Source organism: Ramularia collo-cygni (genome assembly GCF_900074925.1).
Source record: "Ramularia collo-cygni strain URUG2 genome assembly, contig: RCC_scaffold01, whole genome shotgun sequence".
In the NCBI taxonomy this organism is placed as follows: Eukaryota; Fungi; Ascomycota; class Dothideomycetes; order Mycosphaerellales; family Mycosphaerellaceae; genus Ramularia; species Ramularia collo-cygni.
Window position 1 is genome coordinate 1,748,165 of NW_019716255.1, and position 18,575 is coordinate 1,766,739.

Consider the following 18,575-nt stretch of genomic DNA (forward strand, 5'->3'; position numbering starts at 1 on the left):
GCTCCAGTTGCTGAAATACGACACATAGCTTCCAACCGCCGGAGTTGCGGAGAATGTATCGACTCGATCTGGGCGATGAAATTGAGAGGCGAGAATCGAAGCCGACGTGCGAATGGAAGCAGTAAAGAAGCCAGTTCGGTGTTCTTGGCGGAATTTGCAGAGCAACAGCCGGGACCGGTAAATTGGATTTGTTTACATGGTTGTTCGTCGCGTCGTCCCGGCTCGTTTCTTTGCAAACCTTGCGACGCCGTTGACCAATTCGTCACCTGTCCCGCAATGTGCTGCAAGGAAGAGGTCTCGTTGCATCATCCGTGATAAGCCGTATCACCATCCACGTACAGTAGGTAGGGGAGCGGTGGAGTCTCGCATCCTTCACTACTGTTGCCCTGGCAGACAAGCTCACATGGTGGGCGTCTGCTGCGGCAACGCCTTAGCGGCAAGTCGGCCATTCCGATCAGGCGATGCATTCACCTTGAGTCCCCGAGAAAGCCGACTTGCCGAGCGCTGCAATTGCAACATATAGGCAAGCGGGATGCAGTCCACTTCTTGGGAGCATATGGGCAATTCCGATGACGTTTTATTTATGGATCCAGAGCAGGTCGGAGTAACGATCGTTTGGACAAGGGAGAATTCGGATAAGCCTGGCTCTACGCCAACGCACGCGAGCTGACATGCAAGCTTTTTGCGCACATGCCTCCGGTGTTGAGCCAATGGTGGATGGCAACGGCCGCAGTGCAAGGAATTTCCATCAGGTGATTGGACCGGAAGCGAGCAAGTGGCGGAGATTGACCATGTTGAATGCCCTCATTCGTTTTAGGGCTGCGCGCGCAAAGGAAAGCCTATGCAGAGGACATTCGATCGATCGTGGTGGGGGCTGCAATGACAATGGGCAGCCGCGCTGGCGAKCGGAATGGGCATCGTTTATAGAGCATTGAAAGGCGGCTCTGCAGCCGTGACACCAGATTTGTGAACAGAGCTCTCCTCTGCTGCCCACGGAGCTCTCCAGCGACCAAGCATGCATGTGAAACCCGAGTTCGGGATCAGTGATGGGGTACCTTGTTAGCAGCTGTAGCAGTCTAGCAGAGAGAATGATCGTGATCTACGTTAGCCTCGTTAGTCTTGAACCGTGAATCCTTGAACATCGCCGATACTGCTTGCGTGCAAGATTCCAAACATACCCAGCAGGTTCGGTAGATGCGAACAGCGAGCGGTTCATCATTCGCCCGTTGTGAAGCGCCGCGCAGGAACGTATAGCGCACGAGTCTTAAGTTGTTGGTATTCGTTGCAAGCGCTTAGACCGGGCGGGTCCCGCAGCATCTGCAAGGCAGCGGCTTCCCCAGCAACTGCCATCTTCCTGCGGCAGCACACTGACCATTCATACCTACTTGTACTACTCAGACCACTTCTTCCTTCCTTCCACCCTCCGCCTTCGCCGCACCTCCCACGCTCGTTGTTGCTCGCCCACTGACTGTGCTCCTTGAACCGCGGTCCACGAGCCATATCAGCGCAGCAAGAGCCGCCTCGGGACGACGCCGCCGCCGCCCGACCAGAGACATTCGTTTGCCTGTGGTCTGAAAAAGCCTGAGAACGGCATGATATCGACGGCCCGGGAATAGGTGTCACGCTTCTCTAACACCACCACCTTGCCCTCCAGGCAAGTTCCCTGGAACACGAGCCTGCATCAATTCGACGCTCCATCCTCACCTACCGACAACCCACGACTCAGGCCTCCGGTCCCGACGAAACGCCCTTAGTCCGAGGCAGAGCGAGTGCAAATACCACTTTCTTGTCGACATACTCTCACATACACTACCGCCCAGCATGGAATCATCACCACTGGCAGCGATGCACCCCCAGCAGGTCCCATCGTGGAGCAGTCGGAAGGACGTGTACCATGGGTATCAGACATACAACCCGTCGAGCTTCGACTTCAAGACGATGAGCATGGCACAGCAGAAGCCCGCGAGACGAGACTACTTTTCGCTCCGGCCTGCTCGAGGCAGCTCGCCCACCGCGAGTCTCACGGCGGACCTTGATGCCAACTTCCACATTGTAAGTCTTCCTCACCCTACCCCACCATCTTCTTACCTCTTCCGGGAACTGCATACTGATTACTCGTCTCTAGGATAAAAGGTAGCATGCATTCCTCGCTTAATCGATCTAGAACACCTGCTCACCATTCCATTCATTTCTAGCCCGCAAGCTCCGACACCTCGTCGTTCATTGTTCACTGCAGATCTCTTTCGACCTCGAGAACCTGCTGGTATGTTGCAAGAATGAGACCTGTCTGCCGAGATAAGACGAGACTGACTCTCGGAAAGTACGAGTGAGCACCCCACCGGTTGACATTGAGCCTTCTGGCACTCCACCCATTCTGTCGTCGCCTCCCTACTGCGACGCCATGGACATATCGCCGCTGCCGCACAAGATTCCCCACTTTGTTGCTCAGGTTACGCTTCCATCGCCATCTCCGGAAACCAGCCCGAGCGATGGCGATCTCATGAGTCCCAATGATTCGACACCAGGTTTCAGCGAAGGACCGACGCCACCGGTACAGACTCCTGCCTATTTGGAACTTCCTGAGTAAGTTTAATGTCACTACCGACGAGACGGTRGCATCGTCACTAATATTGTTCCCCAGACGTGCACGCAGCAGACCTGTGACTCGACCGACCCTGACCCGAACAAAAGGGCCCTCCGCATACAGCATTCCTCACAGACCCAGCTCGTCGGAGACACAGCTACCACCCTTCCGGTTCGGCCACTTYGGCCATGTCGCTACCAGCGGTCTCTCGTGCTCATCGACGCCCAGCCTGTTGGAAAGCTTCGCAGATTCGCCAGTGGACGATCAGCGTCCCTCCGGCATGGGGTCGATGCTGCCACCGCCGCGTCGCACCTYGCTCAGCGTCTCGAACCGTAGCATGGGCTCGCCTTCGTCGAACCATGGTAGGAAACCCGCCCCCTCGCGCGCTGCGTTCATGCGGCCACAGAGGAAATTAATCCGTCGGTCGCTCAGCATGTTCCAGCACCCCGATGACGTGATGAAGGAGGAGCAAGATGCATTTGAGACACGACCGACTGCAATCGACTCCGACATGGAGATGGAGTCTGACCACACCCTCAAGCTTCCCCACTTTATCCCTGAAGGCGAGCCAGACAGCCTACCTCGAATCACCCAGGATACAATGGCTGATGTCTTGGACGCCAAGTTTGACAGCCACTACGACCGCGTTATGATAGTGGACTGTCGCTTCGAGTATGAATATAGCGGCGGCCACATCGACAACGCCGTCAATTTCAACGACAAACAACAATTGGCACAGGAGCTTTTCGGCTCTGAGGTGCCTGCCAATACCTGCCTGATTTTGCACTGTGAATACAGCGTACACCGCGCCCCCTTGACTGCCAAGTTCATTCGCGGTCATGATAGATCAGTGAACGCTGCCAACTATCCAAAGCTCACATATCCAGAGCTCTATCTTCTGGAAGGTGGTTATTCGAAGTTTTTCGCGGAGCATCGTTCCAAGTGCTATCCACAAAATTATGTGGAGATGAATGATCAACGTCACCATCAAGAATGCGAGCGTGGCATGGCCAAGGTCAAGGCTACCGGACGTCACAAGCTCTTCCGCAATCAGACATTTGCGTTCGGCCAGAGCAACGACGAGATGGAAGACTCTCCTACTGGTCACACACGAGCGCCGTTGCAACATCAAAACTCCTACCCAGCATTCAGCGTCGGCGCGGACATCGCTGAGGGTATCGGCCAAAGCTTTCAAAGGCGTATGGCCTCGTATTAGGCTTCCCATTTGCCTTCCATACAATCGAATCTGGCCTTTTCGACTTCTTCCACAAAAAGATGGAAAGGCAAATCTTGCTGCGTTCTAGCGTGCCGCATCTGGCATTGATTTCTTCTCTGGCGAGGCGTTGACAGAGATATCCAACTGGCCGCGAATCGTCCTTCTTCTTTCTTCCCTTTTTACTTTGTTCAACAGCATTCTGGTCTACAACCCATGTCCCTTATACGAATATGAGCCCGCTACAACCCACTCGGCGCCGGCACTGGGCATACGATACGCCCGCCCTCGACAAACCACGATACCCAACTAGAAGGTACCATTTCCTTGAGCCCCGAAGAAGGCAACATTACCGAATCATCAAAACCCGCAAAACCCATCGAGTCAGAAATTTGGCCTGACATATCCCTATCTCCAATTTTCAGGAGAACGGACACTACCATTTCACCACAGCTGTTCGACAATGCGCACCCAAGCTTCCATTGCTTGTATTACTGCCGAGAATATTGGAACTCGTTCTACAAAGCATCGAAAACATGCCTGCTTTTGTCTGAAAGGCCGGAACAGAACTTTCCAACTGTGTACAACTATTACTGCACCTTATGTGCAGGAAGGCTTGGAAGCCGCTTGTACAACGTCAGAGGATGGAGTCCAGGGTGTAAATGTATTCTCTTGATTGCAGTCACATCAAACGATACCCAGAATATATAATCAAACAAGACTGGTCCCATTTCTCACCTGGTGGTAAGTCGTAAGCCAGTCCGCTGATACTTACTGTACGCAGCCCCCGACTTCTACCCCCAGAGAAAATTGCGCGTGCGGTCCAAAATTGAGCCGGACCTTACAAACTCGCTATCGCTCTGCACCAGTGAATGGTCTCCTCAGAGCTTGCCGTGCGGCGTAACGTGGATGGCGTGCGGCCTTGCGCAGTTCAATAATTTGCGCGAATTTGTACGCTCATTTAACATGAGATGTACGCACCAGAACGCTTTCGACGATCTGCATGCCGGGGAATGTCAACATTGCTGAGATTTCGCTGTTCGGCCTCGTACAAGTATTTCGCATCTGGTGGCTACTACATATGCTGAGATGCTAGTCAGCCGTCATGTTTGGAACCACAAGCGAGTCACCAGTGCCACGCTCCGCCGATTTTGACACAACGCATGGGTCTGCAAGCCAGTCTCTACTGGAGGCAGAATGTATTGGATGACATGACAGCAACCTACCACGGTTTGCTTTGGAAATTGGAAAGCTGAAAGTGTAATGCTGCGGAGAGCACAAAGACACTGCTGCTACGAATGCTGGCATTGTCTCAACTCGGAGCGGAATCACGAGCGTTGTGTAAAGCTGTCAAACGTCGGACCGCTCGCCTACACCAACGCATAGCCAATAACCCGGGGACGGACCCACGATCTGACCAGGATCGCATGTGAGTCCGAATATCAGGAGTGTTGTCCGAGTGATCTGGTAAAGAATAACACTCGGATTGGGTCGTGCGCAGAGGAGCACAGTCGGGACACAAGCCGTGAGCAAGCGGAGCAGTCACGACACCAAAGTACAGTGCAGCCTGTTCTCGGATCAGACTGACATACCATCGGGGGCGGGACCAGAATTGTTGTCCGCGATTGGCATGGCGTTTGCTCCATCGAGTTTCCGCGCACTCGGAGTCGACATGCCCTTCTGAGTCTGGTCGTGGAATCTCATTGTCAAGATGGACCACTCGCACGATTGCCTTGACAGTGTGACACTTGGAGATACCGCGTCATCATGCGTTCAATGTCGCAATGTCGCAGAATGGGTGCTCCGAAGGCGTTCAAAGTGGGTTGGCTGGCGACTTTGTGACGGGAAAATCTACGGCGTCTTAACAGGCATGCATCTCCGTTGATCTGAAACGTAAGGTCTTGTTGCAACTGTCGCCATTTGCTCTTGACTGAAACCAATAATCTGTGCCAATTAAGTCGTCGCTGAGCGGAGAGTCCATAAAGGTCAAGATCGGAGGGAGGGAGAGAGAGCATCTGGCTGTTGTGCCCTGCTCTGCAGAACACCAGTCCTGCGGCACATTTCTATCGTGCTCGCGGAGTTGTCGKCTATCGACGCTCCTCGCTTGAAGCCTGCATGAGTACTGCATGGGTGAGCAGGGCAAGTCAGAGTWCAGGCGCGAGCACCGCTGGTCGTTACACGGAGAGGTTCCAGATGTCATCAGCTGAAAGTTCAAGTCCCTCATCTCTCCCGGCACGGCACACATGTAAGGCTCGGCATTGTGTGAGTTGGAACAATGTCGAAAAGCTGGAATGGTGCACGGCAATCCAGGACATGCGTCTCGTTGGCTGGAATCAATGCCAACCTGCCGAACGCTGACGGAGCCTTTGGTGCCACCACAGTCGCGTCGGCGCATCGGGGAGACGCACATGCAAGAAAGCCGCAGCTTGGCTTCACATGCGCGGAGAAAACAGTGGGTTGAGCCACATCAAGGTGWGGCTCCGCGGCGCTATTCCAGGAAACGCTGGTAACGTGCAGATTAATCGGCCGGGGTGCCACAATCCATCGTCAATGGTAGGAGTGTTATCCGGGCGTGCCAATGATAACGACTCAGCGCAATCGCAGGAAGGATCGAGACAGAAACAGGTTCCTTGTTGAATCTTGTGGCCCTCCAAGAATGAGCGCGGCATTTGAAACTCCAGGACGCGAAAGGGAGTCGTGGGTGTGGGGAAGATCTCGATTGGTGCATGCGTTGGGAAGTGGGCAGCGGAGTTTTGTGTTTGGCTGGCGACTCTGCTAGTGTGTTATCTGGCGTGTAACGAGAGCCAGAAAATAATGCAGCATGATAACGAAGACGACAATCTGTTCCTTATCATAATCTCCTGATCCAATGTGCGTGCCCTGAATGATGGTCAACAGCAAACTCTCCATTGAGATCATCATCATCCATGCCTTCTCGCCATCCAGCATTCCGTGGTCGCCATCTTCCCGACAAACCCCATCGCCAGTCGCGAGTGAATCAATTCGTCTCGCTGGCCGCTCGTGGTTAGTCCAGAACGCGGAATACTCTAGCGCTGTTTAGGAATCACGGCTGGCTGCAGCTGCTTCCAGAGTCCACTCCAATCCGGCTCCAGGGAAAACGTCACTGACTAGGTTTTCTTTCACATGCAAATTGCTGGCCCAACCTGGCGGTTCGAACGCTCCTGCGCAGCCGTGACCGCACTCGCCATCCGTAGGCCGCGAGGTAGATGCACCGTTCTCAACAAATAATCTCAGCATCCCTTCTCTGCCCTGTTCGCCCTCCTCGCCTCTCTCTGTCCTGCACCCTCCAAAGCTCCCCACGATCTTACAGTGCCAGCTCCGTCCTTCTTGCTGACCGCAGAACGCCCGCAAACTCACGCACGATAGCGCAATCAGTGCAACGGTACGTCCATGCCCATGCCCAGTGCCCGCACCAGCATTGTGATTTGCAGCACCGCAATGGCGGGCCCGCGAGACAGGAAGCTGACCAGGAGCACGGAATAGCACATCGACCAGGTAGATCACACCACCACCGCACCACTCTCATCACCCGCCTCTCACAGTACGTCCGCAATCCCTGCTTCACTACCTGAAGAGTCTGTTGCTCTTCGAACATCCCAGCCAGCAGATCCGCCAACCATCGCCGCTGCCTGTCTCACCGACAAACACCCACCACTGACGCGGCGCTTGCAGACCACAGCGAACATGCCTCACGCAACAGAAACACTCGCCAACGGCGAGAAGCACTCGTCGCAGTTCATCTCGCACTTCACTTCCCTGCCTGCCGTCAACGACAGCATCGGCGCGTTCAAGAGCAACCCGTACGGAAAGAAGTCTCTTGAGCTTGTCGATGGCGCCTACAGCCGCTTCGGCAAGCCTGTGGAGCCATACCTTCAAACGCCCTACAGCTACGCCAAGCCATATGTGCAAAAGGCAGACGAGCTCGCTGACTCYGGCCTGAGCTGGGGTGAGAACAAGTTCCCCATTGTAAAGGAGGAGACTGGTACCATTGTCGACACAGCCAAGGGTTACGTTCTGTGGCCATACAGCTACGTCTCGCAGACCTGGCAAGGTAGCTACATCGCAACTCGACACCTTGGTCTCATGCATGCTGACAGCCTCGTTAGACGAGTACAAGAAGACCGCCTCGCACAACGAGCGTGGGCCTGGCCTTACCACGTCCGGCCTTGCCCTTATCAGTACTGAGCTGCGTATTGCCACGGACGTCTTCCATACCATTGTCAACTTCCTCGGACCAAAGGCGCAGGAAGGCAAGAAGAATGCCTCCGACTATGCCCATTCGATTGGAGAGAAGGCACAAGACTTGAAGCAGAACGGCGAGAAGAAGGCCAACGACTACGCCAAGGTTGGCCAGGAGAAGGTTAACGACTACGCCAAGGCTGGCCAGGAGAAGATGAACGAGGCCAAGCAGTATGGCGAGGAGAAGAAAGAGCAAGGAGAGCAAAAGGCTCAAAAGGCAAAAGATGAGGCCGGGAAGAAGACTCAGAAGTAGTGACTCGTTGACTCGCTCAGTGCGTCGCGCCCTTGGTCATTGTCGTATGTGGCCCCCCTTGTTTGCGGTCCTCGCCGCCTATCAAACCCACCTCATGGACAGCGGCAGTGTAGCTTGTATCTTTTGAGCAGAATCTTATGAGAATAGAACAGCATGCGATTACCAATTTGAAATTGAACGTTGAGAGTTAGACGACCATGTCTGAACGAGATTCTGTCGAGCGTGAGGTGGCATGTCTGATATGTAGATACCGAATAAGGTAGTGTAGTTGGGGGTCGTTTCGTATGCCTAGAAGAGCCCGCTGTTTTTAGGCTTTCGGAACAGCATCCGAGATCGCGACGCCCTCTAGGAACTTTTTTTGATCAAAGGCAACCTCACTTTTATCCACCCAAGCATTCCATGCTCCCTTACAGATCAGCCATGCCGGGCACCAAACGTTCCCACGCGGATGCTGGAGGATCGGCCGGTCTAGAAGAACACCAGGTGCATCCATCACGTCGCATGAAGTATTCGGAAGCAGACAAGGAATTGGCCGAGATCTTCAAGGGCCTAGGAGACGAGATCCCGTCAGTTCGACTCGATGCAACCCGCAGTCTATTGAAAAAGCTGTCCGAAAAATCGCCGGATCAACCGCAGCGAGTCGGCAATGCCACTACCAGACTGATCAAAGGCGTCTGCAGTGGTGCGAAGGCCGCTCGACCTGGATTCTCTGTCGCTCTGATAGAGGTGTTGAGACTTGGACGCAAAGTCGACCCGGACACCTCTATTGTCGAGATTGTGGACAAGGCCGTTGCTTTGACCAACCCAGAAGGCAGGCAGAGCGGCGAAGAAAAGAGAAACTACCTGATTGGACGTCGTTTTGCGTTCCAGGCGATTTTGCAGAGCGACATCTTGACCAATGCGACGGCGACGAATGCAAAGTATGCATTCGCAGCGATAGCCGAACTTGCAGCGCACAAGGACTGGCTTCGTAGCGAGTGTGGTGCGCTTCTTCTTGAGTTCATTAAGACCCCAGAGGGAAGTCGGATGAAGGACGAGACCGTTCGCATTCTGATCGAATCCTGGGCAGCGAAGAACCTCATCAAGACACCCGAAGGCGTCGCACTGTGGCTTACCGTGAAGACTACATTTCCGGGGGTCAAGCTGCCCAAAGGGCATTGGACCCACAACAATCCACTGGCTGCACAGGACCGACCGTCACTAACCAAAGCCCTGCTCAAGACTGAGGTTGATACGGACGATCAAGCGAACGGCGCAAAGAAGAAATCTGGTACACGGCAGACAATGCCAAACTTCGCCTGGGCTGTCATCCTGGCCTACTTATACGAWGAGAGCCGCGAAAAGGAATTCGCTGTGTTTTGGGAAGAGTGCGTTGCGAAACAAATGTTCAACGCCTCCTCCTCGCCCGAAACGAAGTCGCTGGGGTTGCAGATCTTCACCAAGGCACTCGCAACTGCGCCTGTTGAGCTGCTTGGAAAGGTCACGCATGTCAACATTGTTCGGTGTATTCTCGATCAACGAGCAAGCTCCGAGCGTCTGTTGTTCGTTGCAGCAAAGCTTCCATTGGATCAGATGGTCAGTCGGGCCAAGAAGGAACCAGCAGCAGCGGCAGAAATTGTTCTGCAAGTCTTGAAAGTCGCGCCGCACAAAGTCGACAAAGTCACTAAATCGACGATTGATGCGTTACTTGCGGCTGCTGAACCAAATGGACTGCTGCGGATCGTCGAAGCAGTGAATGCACAATGCCTCCATCTAGACGAGCCATCTGATGCCTCGAACAAACGTCGGGTGCTATCAGACACTCTGCTTGTTATCGTGCGTTCTCACCGAGACGACACATCGCAAAAATGGCTCAAGTCGTTGCTTCGAAACCTGACAGACCTGGGGTACAAAGAACTGACTGGCGAGGCCATACCACCGGCCACTGATAGCCAGGTGGTGTTTCGCGAAAGACTGACGTCCGCTTTGGGAGTGCTGGTGTCTCTGCCATTGCGGGAGGCGGCTAAAGCCCTGAAAATTGTTGTCGATCAGCTGCATAGTATTAGAAAGAGCCTTGTTGTTGAAATCGATGAATCGGCCAAGAAGGTGCTCCAAGACGCCCGGAAGCAGCTGAAGGATGCGGAAGAGCAGGCTGTGTCGAATGAAATCAATGCCAAAGTCAATCCAGGCTTCCAGCTGCTTCTGGCTCTTGGCATGCTCAATGTGTATAAGCAAGAGCCCGAGAGCGTAGGCGTGCTCGAGGACATCATCACATGCTACCAGAGTCCGAAGGCCAATGACGATGCTGCTACTATGCTGGTGGAATTGCTTCTGAGCTTTGTCTCCAAACAGTCCATGCTGTTCCGCAGGCTCGCAGAACAGGTCTTCGCGGCGTTTGCACCGGACGTCACCCCAGAGGCACTCCAGTCTATGATCGATATTCTATCGCAAAAGGAGAGTCTTGCTGGACAGCAGGAGCTTTTCAAGCAAGGCGATGAAGACGACGAAGATGAGGACGAAGAAGAAGACAGCGATGAAGAAGCTGGATCAGATGTCGACATGGAGGACGTAGAGGATGCGTCTGACATCGAGATTGTCAACGGAGTCGTCTCTGGTGCACAGGAATCTAGTGAGGATGGGGAGGCCTCCAGCACTACATCATCTGCATCTGAAGACGAGAGCGGAAACGAAGGCGAAGAAGACGAGGAAACTGTCTTTGACCGAAAATTGGCGGAAGCACTGGGTACTGCAGCCGCAGATGAAGATTCTGATGGATCAGATATGGACGACGAACAAATGATGGCATTGGAGCCACATCTTACGACTATTTTCGCAGAACGGAAGAAGGGCTCCAACACGAAGCAGGATAATGCATCCGCCAAGGCCAATATCATCAACTTCAAGAACCGGGTGCTGGATCTCTTGACCGTGTTTGTCAAGTCGCAGTCTGCAAATCCGCTGGTGCTTGATTTGCTGCACCCGCTGTGCACGCTGACGAGGACGACGAGTAGCCAGCCGACTGCCCAAAAGGCGTTGAATGTGCTGGAAACATTGTTTGCTGCGTGCAGGAAGAACGCCTTACCTGAAGTGCCGGACGCCGCTGAGTCCAGTGGAGAGGATGAAGACGGAAATGATTCCGATGATTCCGATGACGAGAAGGAGGCGAGCAGTCCGTTGCTGGGTCTGCTGCGCGCCGTCCATACAGAGATGACTCTCGGAGGGAGCAAAGTTCATGCAGCAGCATGCAGCAAGACTTCAATGTTTCTGGCAAAGATATATGTGGGCGGGGATCCAGATCGTTGGGACCAGGTGAATACGATGTATGGAAAGCTGCAGAAGATGTGGATGAAGGGTGAGGGCAAGACTCATCAAAGTGTGTTCAACGACTGGCACAACTTTAGTATGAGTATGAGGAAGTAGTGTTCAACCTGGCGAGCTGCACAATGGTTCACCTTAGCTAGTAGTGTCAATCATATCACTGCCATCCGCAGAAGATCCACATTCCCATGACGCCTGTCTAAGCTGTAGAATACAGGGCCTACGCACAATAACACGGGTGCATCGTTTTGAGCAACACAAGAAGGCAAGTTGTTGCATCTAGATTGACTTTTGTGGGATATATATCATCATCAAGGACCCAACTCAGAAAAACGACACGCAAAGCAAAGCATGCAATGCTCTAAATGTAGCCGCATCCGTTCCACCTACTCCACGCATGCATGTATCATGATCAGAACCGAAAGAAAAAATCTACTTTGCCCGGCTTGGGAGACCCTTCTTCGAGAAGGCCTGTGCACCATCTACCAATCTCCTCTCCTCGTTCTTTCTTCCATTGACGAAGTCGGGGTAGTTCAAAGTAAGCTCCACGGAGCCGTTGACAATGCTGTCCGCGGCCTCAACACCAAGCATGAAGCTGTGATCCTGGTTGCCAACCTCGTATCTCCAGCTGCCGAAGCGTCCGCGAGAGTAGATGTCCATGTCCTTGAGCTTGGGGAGAAGCTGGGTAAGGACACCCTCACGCTCGAGAGAAGGAGTTGGGTAGCCGTGGTCGAAACGACGGTGGTAGACTGAGACGATCTCGTCGGTAGGCTTGAGCATTTCGGTGTTGATGAGACCGGCAATGCTGTCGGGGATCATGGTCTCGCCGTTGACGGGTTTCATGCTCGACTCGGAAACCTCGAGCATGATGCTCCAGTATGGGCCCTCCTTAGCCTCGGTGGACTCAGGCTTGCTGCCATCGGCCATCTGCTGCGTGGCGAGCTTGACGTTCGCCTGAGGCTGGTTGTTGGGAGAGTAGTTTGAGAAGATGGTAGCACGGTAGAAGGGGCAGTCATCTCCAGGGAAGTACAGCCAGCACTTGTCTCCAATACGCTCTGGTCGCTCACCACGAATACCAACACCGATAACGTGTGTGGTGCTGTAGAAGAGGCCCTTGGTGAGGGTCTTAAGGTCGTCGTGGCCACGCATATGGTCGCAGAGATGATCAACGGACATGGTGGAAATCAGCTTCTCATAGTTGACGGTGGTGCCATCTCCGAGGAGCACACGCTTGTTGTCTGGGTCGACAAGCTGAACCTCGCCATGCTTTCCAAAGCGAGTCTTGGACTTGGGAAGGGTCTCGGCAACCTTGATCCAGATGTTACCAGTACCGCCCTCAGCAGGGAAACGGAAGGTCGCGTTTGGTCCCCAGTTGCCTGCTGTCTTGTTGAGCACAACGTTCTTGGTGACCAGCTTGAGGTTTGGTGCGGCAACACGCTCTCCGAGCCATGCGGCTTGCATCTGCAGCGGTTCTTAGTATCCCGCGTTGACATGACTTCCGTTGCTCTTTCAGCTCACCTTAGTAGTCGGCACAGCCCAGACTTTGTAGTTGTATGGTCGCATGAAGATGTCCGCAATCCCCTCACCCATTGTCCGCATGATGTACTGATCAAAGTCTTTTGGCTTGTCGTTGGCCACACGGGCCTCGACCGTTGCGTCGATCAATCCATCCAAGCACTTGACTTGGTCCTCCTTGGGCAGCATGGACAAGTTGTTCTGGAATGGGTATGGCACCCACAGGCCGGCGTAGCRTACGTAAGAGACTCGCTCGTGGGTGAACCAGTCCGACTCGTTGGGCAGAGCCYCGTTGATGCAATCGTCAAAGTACTTGTAGTGGGAGAAGATGACATGACCGCCGACGTCGTAAAGGAAGCCCTCGGGGGTGACATCGGTCGAGGCCAGACCACCCGGGGTTTCGTTGTTGTCAACGATCAACCAGGAGGCGCTGTCCTGGGAGGCGTCAATGTCAGTGGCGACAACGCACTGGAGTCTACACGTTAAATACCAGCTGGTTCAATCGCTTTGCCGCACCCAAACCGGTTGGGCCGGCTCCAATGACAAGGACATCAACATCGCTGTGATATTGCTGTTAGTGGGATGGAGGGGCAATTTGATGCCARTGCAATGGATGTAGGCCTACATTTCCTCGCCCGTCGCCTTGGTCAACTGTCTCTTGTGTCCTGGAGTAGCCATGCTTGCGGTTGTTGGTGGAAGGGGAATGCTTGTTTCTGACAAGCACAAGATGCAGAGGGAGAAGGTGTTGGGGAGGAGACGGTGGCTAATAGGCACAAGATGGATTCGACTGTATAAAAGTTTAAAGTCGGCGGCAACCCTGGATTTTGCAGGTTGAAACGGCCGAAATGGAAACGGGCCCCACCGGCGCGACTCCCTACGCCTCTAGCGCGTTCTCACCTATCGCACCTCGACGATAGAGCGTGGGCGATTGCGGCGCGTCGCAGCTTAGGGGGTGGTGGGCGGTGTGAGGCGACATTGTCCCGACTCGCCCATTGGACGCCGATCCATCCATGATGCCACTGAGTCTGGGTGATCTTCGCCTGCTCTCCAAACAATTGGCATGGATCGGCCGCCAGGAGCTGTTCTCCGCGCACGCCCATCGGAGTGCACCATGTCGGGTGTTGCGACACGCGTTCTCAAATTTCACTCCTCTCCGGACTGGGAATCACCAGTGTGCCACCACCGACACCTCTTAGTGGGCAGAATTCGACACTGGCAGAATATCTCTACCTGTGATGGAAACGGGTGACCCCTGGGCAGATAAGGTTCCACTGCATCAATGAAGGTCACCTCTCTTCAATGCCCATCAATTTTTTTTAATTCCCGGCGCATACTTAAACAATTAGCTAGGTAGTACCCGTTGTACCTTATCGAGAACTCTCTCWGCACGCAAGGGTCCTCGAGATTCTTGGAGGCCACGGGCATTCTTCGACTGGACCCGCGCTTCGTCTCGGCTTCTCACCACCTCTTTGCTCCTGCGTGTCTCTCTCTTTACACCTGTCTCTCCCTTTGCGTGTCACCCTCGTCTTCGTCTCGCGTCACGGTAGCTCCGCCACTTCCCTGACGCTCGCCATCCCTTCGTCTCCGCCGTCGCTTCCACAGCATACGCGACACCGCGCGCGAACCCCCCGCCAAAAGCACATACAACATGTCCGAAAAGGAGCGGCAGTCCGGCGAGCAGGAGCGCTTGGGTGCCACCAGCAACTCCTCTGAGCCAGTGCTGCCCACGGTCAATCCAGCGACTGAAAAGCCAGCCGCGCCATCCAACGACCTGCACCCGGCAATCTACATCGCTACGTGGATCTCGCTCTCGTCGTCCATCATCATCTTCAACAAATGGATTCTCGATACTGCGGGGTTCCGCTTCCCCATTGTCCTCACTACCTGGCATTTGGCGTTTGCGACGCTCATGACCCAGATCCTGGCCCGCTTCACCACGGTGTTGGATTCGCGGAAGAAGGTGCCCATGACGGGCAAGATCTATCTGCGCGCCATTGTGCCAATCGGCTTGATGTTCAGTCTGTCATTGATCTGTGGAAACCTGACATATCTCTACTTGAGCGTGTCGTTCATCCAGATGCTTAAGGTACGCTCAATTGGAATGCTTTYCAATCCCACATGCAGCTGAGGTACTGACAATGCCAGGCCACGACCCCCGTTGCGGTTCTCATTGCCTCCTGGATCTTCGGTGTCGCGCCGGTCAACATGAAGACCCTCGGGAACGTCTCCTTTATTGTTATTGGAGTGATGATTGCGTCCTACGGCGAGCTGCAGTTCGTGCTCATCGGCTTTCTCTACCAGCTGGGAGGAATCGTGTTCGAGGCAACCCGTCTCGTCATGGTGCAGCGCCTCCTCTCCTCTGCCGAGTTCAAGATGGACCCTCTGGTCTCTCTTTACTACTTTGCTCCAGCTTGCGCCATTATGAATGGATTAGTTTCTCTTTTCGCGGAGATTCCCCGCATGACCCTCCAGGATGTTGCCAACGTTGGATACTTCACACTGCTGGTCAACGCGATGATTGCATTCCTGTTGAACGTGTCGGTCGTCTTCCTGGTAAGCATTACCGATCGAACCATTGCCCCCTCGCTTCCTACTGACCATATCCTCTCAGATCGGCAAGACCTCCTCTCTCGTCATGACCCTTTCCGGGGTGCTGAAAGATATCCTCCTCGTCCTCGCGTCCATGGTCATCTTCCAGGACCCTGTTTCCCCGCTCCAGTTCTTCGGATACTCCATCGCACTTGGTGGCCTGGTCTACTACAAGCTCGGTGCAGATAAGCTGAAGGAGAATCTGGGAGGCGCGCAGCGTGCTTGGGCAGAATACGGTGCGAATCACCCGGCCGCACGCAAAGTCATCATCTTCRGAGGTGTCCTATTCACCATTTTCCTGCTATTGGGAGGTATTGCGAGCAGTGGCTACGTTCCGGACAACATCACAGATGCCGCTGGAAAGCAGTTTGGATCTTGGACTGGTACCGGCGGTTCGTAGATTGAATACTGAGTTCGAGGCTGGAAATGTTAGACGTAGGAGAATGGCCAATCCCTATGGAACTCCGTTACTGTTGCCTGCGTGCTGCAATAACGCAACAACATTGAAATACTTTCGCACGTCTCTGTTTTGCAGGAGTTTGCGAACCACAACTAAGGTGGTACTCACCAATCTGTGAATGGCAAGGCGTTGGGCATGATGTGCGAAGATCTTGATCAGATTTTGTAGGGATACCAGGGAGCAATGAAACGATATGAAAGGTGCCTGAACGTGGCGAACTCTGTTTCGCTCTCTGTCATTTTCGTATACGGTCTGAAAGAGCGAAGGTGAGTCTCTCAGGGCAATCGCTATTGTGACGACTCGGGATGCTTTGGCAGACAAATCAAGGGGTCATCAAAAGCTAACATCTCTCAATCTGCGAGCTCGCTATATCATCGCCTCAATGCCGTTTACGGCTCTATCGTATACGCTCTAGATCTCTCCAAAACCTTGACAGAATCCCCTATTATTTCAATCCACTTCGTCCCACCAACACCAGGAACCAACCTGATGCCCATCTCGACCCCTTCGATTTTGAAAATGAAACCTAGCACCCCCTCTACCACAGGACTCTCCGAAGCGGCRTGAATCAATCTATGCGGCATCTCTGACCCATCCCAGGCGACCATCGGCAAGCCATCATCCTCGTAGATCTCCCAGTCGTCTCCCCAATGTCCGGCCCACCTCTCCCATCCCGCTACACGAATACTCTCAGGCGCTGTCAGGGGAACAAAGTCTGACATACTGGAGATTCCACCTGGGAGGTTTGGATAGAAGGAAACTCGTCTCATAGCGAATATGGCAGCTATCAGTTTTTTTATCATGGGGAAGCCTAGAGTGGAGTTTGTCATTATTGCGAGACTGAAGGGAGAGGTTTGTKGGGTGGTGGAGTGGTTGGCGAGAAGGTAGCAGGTATAGCCCGGTTCATTGGCGCCTGCGTGAGCGAAGAAGGTGGAGTCGATGAACCAGCCCATGGCTGTTTGGCGGGTGGGTTCGGGAGGGTTGGGATGCGCTTTGGTGAGCATCGCGCGGGCGGTCTCCTGGGAGAGAAAAGTTCGAGGCGAACCAGGAACGCCGGAATAGAGGGAGGCTTGAATGGCGGAGGTTGCTTTCAAAAGATCTGAGGGCGTCGACCACAGTCCTGCAGCTGCCAGCTCTGCGAATCTGTGGTAACCTCGTCCTGTTGTGCCGAGTGTGTGTGCTGTGAAATGTGCTTGGGCATAGTTTTTCTCCTGGTAAGATAGGTCTCCGAACACACTGCGATTCATTCCCAAAGGCTCGAGGACTGTTTGCCGCATGAAGTATGCAAAGTTCGTTCCTGTGAACTTTTCGAGGAAGACCTGCAAGAGAGTGTAGCCGCCACCAGAGTACCTCATTTCACTTCCCGGAAAGCTCGAAAATCTTAGGCGTTGATTGTTTGCTGGCGCCCGTCCAGCAAAGATGTCCTCGTAGGTGGGCAGGTCTTCGCCGAGATAACCATGGAAACCATGGCCTGATAGACCAGATGTGTGGCTGAGGAGCCTACCGACGGTGACACCCACCATCAAGTACTCAGATCCAATACTTTCAAGTATGCTTTGTGGGATATGGTCGACAACTTTAGTGTCGTATGTCAACCTTCCTTGGTCGACGAGTTTCGCAACAGCAAGAGCTGTGATGGCTTTTGATATGCTGCATGCTTGATATATAGTTTCTGTATTTTCTCGACCCTTGGTGATGGTATGACATTGTGTATTACCTGACGGGTTGTCCAGCCATGCAATTGAAACCGAAGGAATGCCTTCGTCGGCAAGTATATCAGCGGGCAGGAGGAAGGTTTCCACATCTTTCAAAAAGCCCATTGCGGGGATGATTTTAACGTGAAGGCTTTCATCAATGAGATGGCGACTGAAGAAGAAAGGGCGGAGACAGCAGATTGATGCAAGTCTCTGGCTGCCGATGGAGTGATAAAGCGGGTGTCGTTGCTTCACTTGAATCTTATTTGGGCTGCTTGCACAGACAGGCGGTGGGGTCGACACGGATAGCGCACAGGCGCTTGAGTATGAATTGGTCTCGCATCTCCTACCTAGGATAGACACACATGCATAACCACCAAACGGCAACCGTCTGACAATATTGGGGTGGTGGAGCTTGCTAGATGTCAATCCTTGTTCGATACCAATCCTGGACACTACCAGGTAGCTGCTGGTCTGCTGCGTGCGGGTTGCAGATGACGAGGGAAGAACCTCCATACATCGGATGGCATTCAGCCGATCTGATAAGAAGCACAATTCGAGGAGCATGGGACGAAGATGGCAGAGATGAGAGAAACTGCTTCGCGCATCTCAATTTGGGCACAATTGTAATGATCGTACATGTCGATTTCAGTCGCTACCTAGACCATAAGCCGGAGTGAGTGAATATGTCCATCTCTGCTTGGAGTCAC

At 53.6% G+C, this 18,575-nt stretch overlaps 6 protein-coding genes; 4 read left to right on the forward strand and 2 right to left on the reverse strand.

Moving 5' to 3' along the window:
• Positions 1 to 1,821: 1,821 nt before the first annotated feature.
• RCC_00642 (related to protein-tyrosine-phosphatase) lies at positions 1,822 to 3,800 on the forward strand (the record flags this gene model as incomplete). XM_023765797.1 has 5 exons in its annotated part: positions 1,822 to 2,052; positions 2,126 to 2,133; positions 2,196 to 2,263; positions 2,322 to 2,583; positions 2,642 to 3,800. The coding sequence occupies 5 exons, from the start codon at positions 1,822 to 1,824 to the stop codon at positions 3,798 to 3,800; spliced, it is 1,728 nt and encodes a 575-aa protein (XP_023621565.1).
• Positions 3,801 to 6,666: 2,866 nt separating this feature from the next.
• Positions 6,667 to 8,310, forward strand: RCC_00643 (uncharacterized protein; the record flags this gene model as incomplete). XM_023765798.1 has 5 exons in its annotated part: positions 6,667 to 6,672; positions 7,159 to 7,200; positions 7,302 to 7,313; positions 7,491 to 7,869; positions 7,925 to 8,310. 5 exons carry the CDS (start codon positions 6,667 to 6,669, stop codon positions 8,308 to 8,310), a joined length of 825 nt encoding a protein of 274 aa, XP_023621566.1.
• Positions 8,311 to 8,730: 420 nt separating this feature from the next.
• Positions 8,731 to 11,709, forward strand: RCC_00644 (uncharacterized protein; the record flags this gene model as incomplete). Its single annotated transcript, XM_023765799.1, has 1 exon — positions 8,731 to 11,709. One exon carries the CDS (start codon positions 8,731 to 8,733, stop codon positions 11,707 to 11,709), a length of 2,979 nt encoding a protein of 992 aa, XP_023621567.1.
• Positions 11,710 to 12,039: 330 nt separating this feature from the next.
• Positions 12,040 to 13,800, reverse strand: RCC_00645 (probable protoporphyrinogen oxidase; the record flags this gene model as incomplete). XM_023765800.1 has 4 exons in its annotated part: positions 12,040 to 13,068; positions 13,126 to 13,557; positions 13,613 to 13,682; positions 13,748 to 13,800. 4 exons carry the CDS (start codon positions 13,798 to 13,800, stop codon positions 12,040 to 12,042), a joined length of 1,584 nt encoding a protein of 527 aa, XP_023621568.1.
• A 970-nt stretch (positions 13,801 to 14,770) lies between these two features.
• RCC_00646 (probable DUF250 domain membrane protein) lies at positions 14,771 to 16,111 on the forward strand (the record flags this gene model as incomplete). XM_023765801.1 has 3 exons in its annotated part: positions 14,771 to 15,208; positions 15,268 to 15,675; positions 15,734 to 16,111. The coding sequence occupies 3 exons, from the start codon at positions 14,771 to 14,773 to the stop codon at positions 16,109 to 16,111; spliced, it is 1,224 nt and encodes a 407-aa protein (XP_023621569.1).
• A 449-nt stretch (positions 16,112 to 16,560) lies between these two features.
• On the reverse strand, positions 16,561 to 17,991 carry RCC_12229 (uncharacterized protein; the record flags this gene model as incomplete). Its single annotated transcript, XM_023765802.1, has 1 exon — positions 16,561 to 17,991. One exon carries the CDS (start codon positions 17,989 to 17,991, stop codon positions 16,561 to 16,563), a length of 1,431 nt encoding a protein of 476 aa, XP_023621570.1.
• Positions 17,992 to 18,575: the final 584 nt, after the last annotated feature.